This window comes from Gavialis gangeticus, unplaced genomic scaffold (assembly GCF_001723915.1).
Source record: "Gavialis gangeticus isolate Ggan-Ray unplaced genomic scaffold, GavGan_comp1, whole genome shotgun sequence".
Classification (NCBI taxonomy): domain Eukaryota; kingdom Metazoa; phylum Chordata; order Crocodylia; family Gavialidae; genus Gavialis; species Gavialis gangeticus.
The window spans coordinates 19752967-19755121 of NW_017729033.1; the positions used below are offsets into that span (position 1 = coordinate 19752967).

At 37.0% G+C, this 2155-nt stretch overlaps 1 protein-coding gene across 3 annotated transcripts in view; it reads right to left on the minus strand.

Moving 5' to 3' along the window:
* Window positions 1-2155, minus strand: part of POLN (DNA polymerase nu) — a 315827-nt gene that overhangs the window by 260753 nt on the left and 52919 nt on the right. For all 3 annotated transcript variants that reach the window (XM_019526104.1, XM_019526103.1, XM_019526102.1), the window contains exons 9-10: window positions 927-987; window positions 320-384 (exon numbers count right to left, since the gene is read on the minus strand). In XM_019526104.1, coding sequence (XP_019381649.1) covers window positions 320-384; window positions 927-987 — 126 coding nt within the window. The remainder of the gene's footprint in view (window positions 1-319; window positions 385-926; window positions 988-2155) is intronic.

Genomic DNA, 2155 nt, shown 5'->3' on the forward strand with positions numbered 1-2155 from the left:
ATACTTCCATGGGCAAGGTGAGGGACTTCCGGTCACAAGATGGCACCCAGGGGCAGGGCATCTGTCAAGAGGCAGGGCTGCCAATGCAGCCCTCAACAGCTTGCCAAAACTCGGTAACTGGGCTCCCTCCTCCTGAAATAATTACCCGCCTGTTATAAAACACAACAAAATCAAAATAGAACTGAATGTTAAAATAAATTTCTATCAGATAGCCTTCTAGTCTCCCTGCCAGTGTGGAACTGACCTTTACTGCATAAATTTAAAAAAATTTTAAATACTGCATAATTAAAAAAAAAAACAAATACACTCTATAATTTACCCCTAGAATCTCTGATGTTCTTTTCAGCTCTTCTTTATTCACATGTATTTTGTGGGTTTCCATCACTGTAAATACAGGTTTATAAATAAGAACAAAATAAAAACTGAAAAGTGTCCATGTACCTCTACCATATTAAAAAAGTAACAAAAGGTTACTAATGAACAAAGCAACACAATAGGAACTAAGAATTTCTGGGTTCTACTTCCCATGTTAACATTAACTTTGCTGTGCAACTTAACCAAGTCACTTAGGCCTGTTCTTTTAAACTTAATTGTAAAGTTCAAAACTTAGGAGTTAGCTCCATACCTAAGGGCTTAAACAGTGACCTGATTTTCAGAAGTACACTTTATTTCTGAGCCTCACTTTAGATCACCTGATTGGACTATTTTGATCTTAACCTCTGCTCTCCAACTGCAAAATGTGAAAAATGCCATCAACCCCAGACAGCTGTTGCAAGGATATTATGTTTGCACACATTTGTACATAAACCTTCTGTTAATACAAACAGAAGATATAAATAATCTTCAAATACTGTGGGTTATAAATCATACTAGAAAATACTATCCAAAAGATCCAAAGGCTCAGGTTCTGGACTTGTGTTTCTTACCTGCCAATATTTTTACCAGCGGGAGCTCCAAAGTGAAAAACAATTTCCACAAGCCTTGAACCTATGATACATAACAAAAATAAACTAGTCAATGTATAAAATTATTTAAATTAAGAAATAAAGGACTAAATTGTGATGCTGCTATTCCCCATACAGAGTATCCCTTTCACTTAATACAACTTTTCAGAAGAAAGCAAGCTTAAAATTACTGTACCATAATCTGACCCATAAACACATGAATGAGGGGGAGAGTGGAGGGGGAGGGGAGAGAAAGAGGTGTTTATCTGTAGTACAGTATAATGTTTTATTTCAAAGAGTGTAGACCATCCTATTCCTCTGAAGAAAAAAAGCAGCAAAATGCAGGAGACAAAAGTTTGGTCCACAGCTCCAGGCCTCTTTCAGCCAGCAACTGAGAAAGGCATACTGGCAGGATGTTTTTTTGTGAGGCTTCCTTTTGTTTTCAATCTCCCTCCTGGTGCATTATAGTGAATAAATTAATCCTTAAGGCTAGCACTCCCTCTTCAGCAGTCCCCTCTTTCTAAGAAAACTTTTGGGGAGGGAAAGCTTGTTTAATGTTTTGCATTTTCTTTTTCTTTTGCCTGTGCTGTAAGATTTATTTAATCACTGGCCTTTGCTTTCTGTTGATTGTTTGCAACTGATTGTCATGCATTTAGAAATAAATGTCTGTTGGCCTTATAAAATTAAATAAAATAAAATAATCTTGACAGCATTTTGGCATCATATTTTGATGCAAACCACTTAAAAACAATCTCCATCAGTTCTGACTGCTTCAGCAGTATCAATAGCTATGTCAATGCCATGAGTCACAAGTAACCATAAATCATGGAATGTCCTGCTCTACTGAATTCAGCACCACAGCACTACCGTGGAACCTTATCTTTGCAAATACCTTTTTTTCAGAGGAGACGGCATGGGTATTTCTAAAATATGCTGGGATTTGAAAGCATGTTGGAAGAAGCAGACTTCTGGTCATTTTGACCTCTGGCCAACAGAACTTAAAATTGTCACCAGAGCAATCACTCTTGCAGAGATTATGACTGCAAGTCTGTTTGTACCAGTACAAAGTTTAGAATTTTGCTGATGGAAATATGACAGGTGAATAACATGTCATTTGGGGAAGTGGTTTTATTTTTAGTGACAAAGTCCGGATTCTGCTAGCAGAAAACAAAGATGGATGTGCTCAAATAAATTTGATCCGACTGTAACAG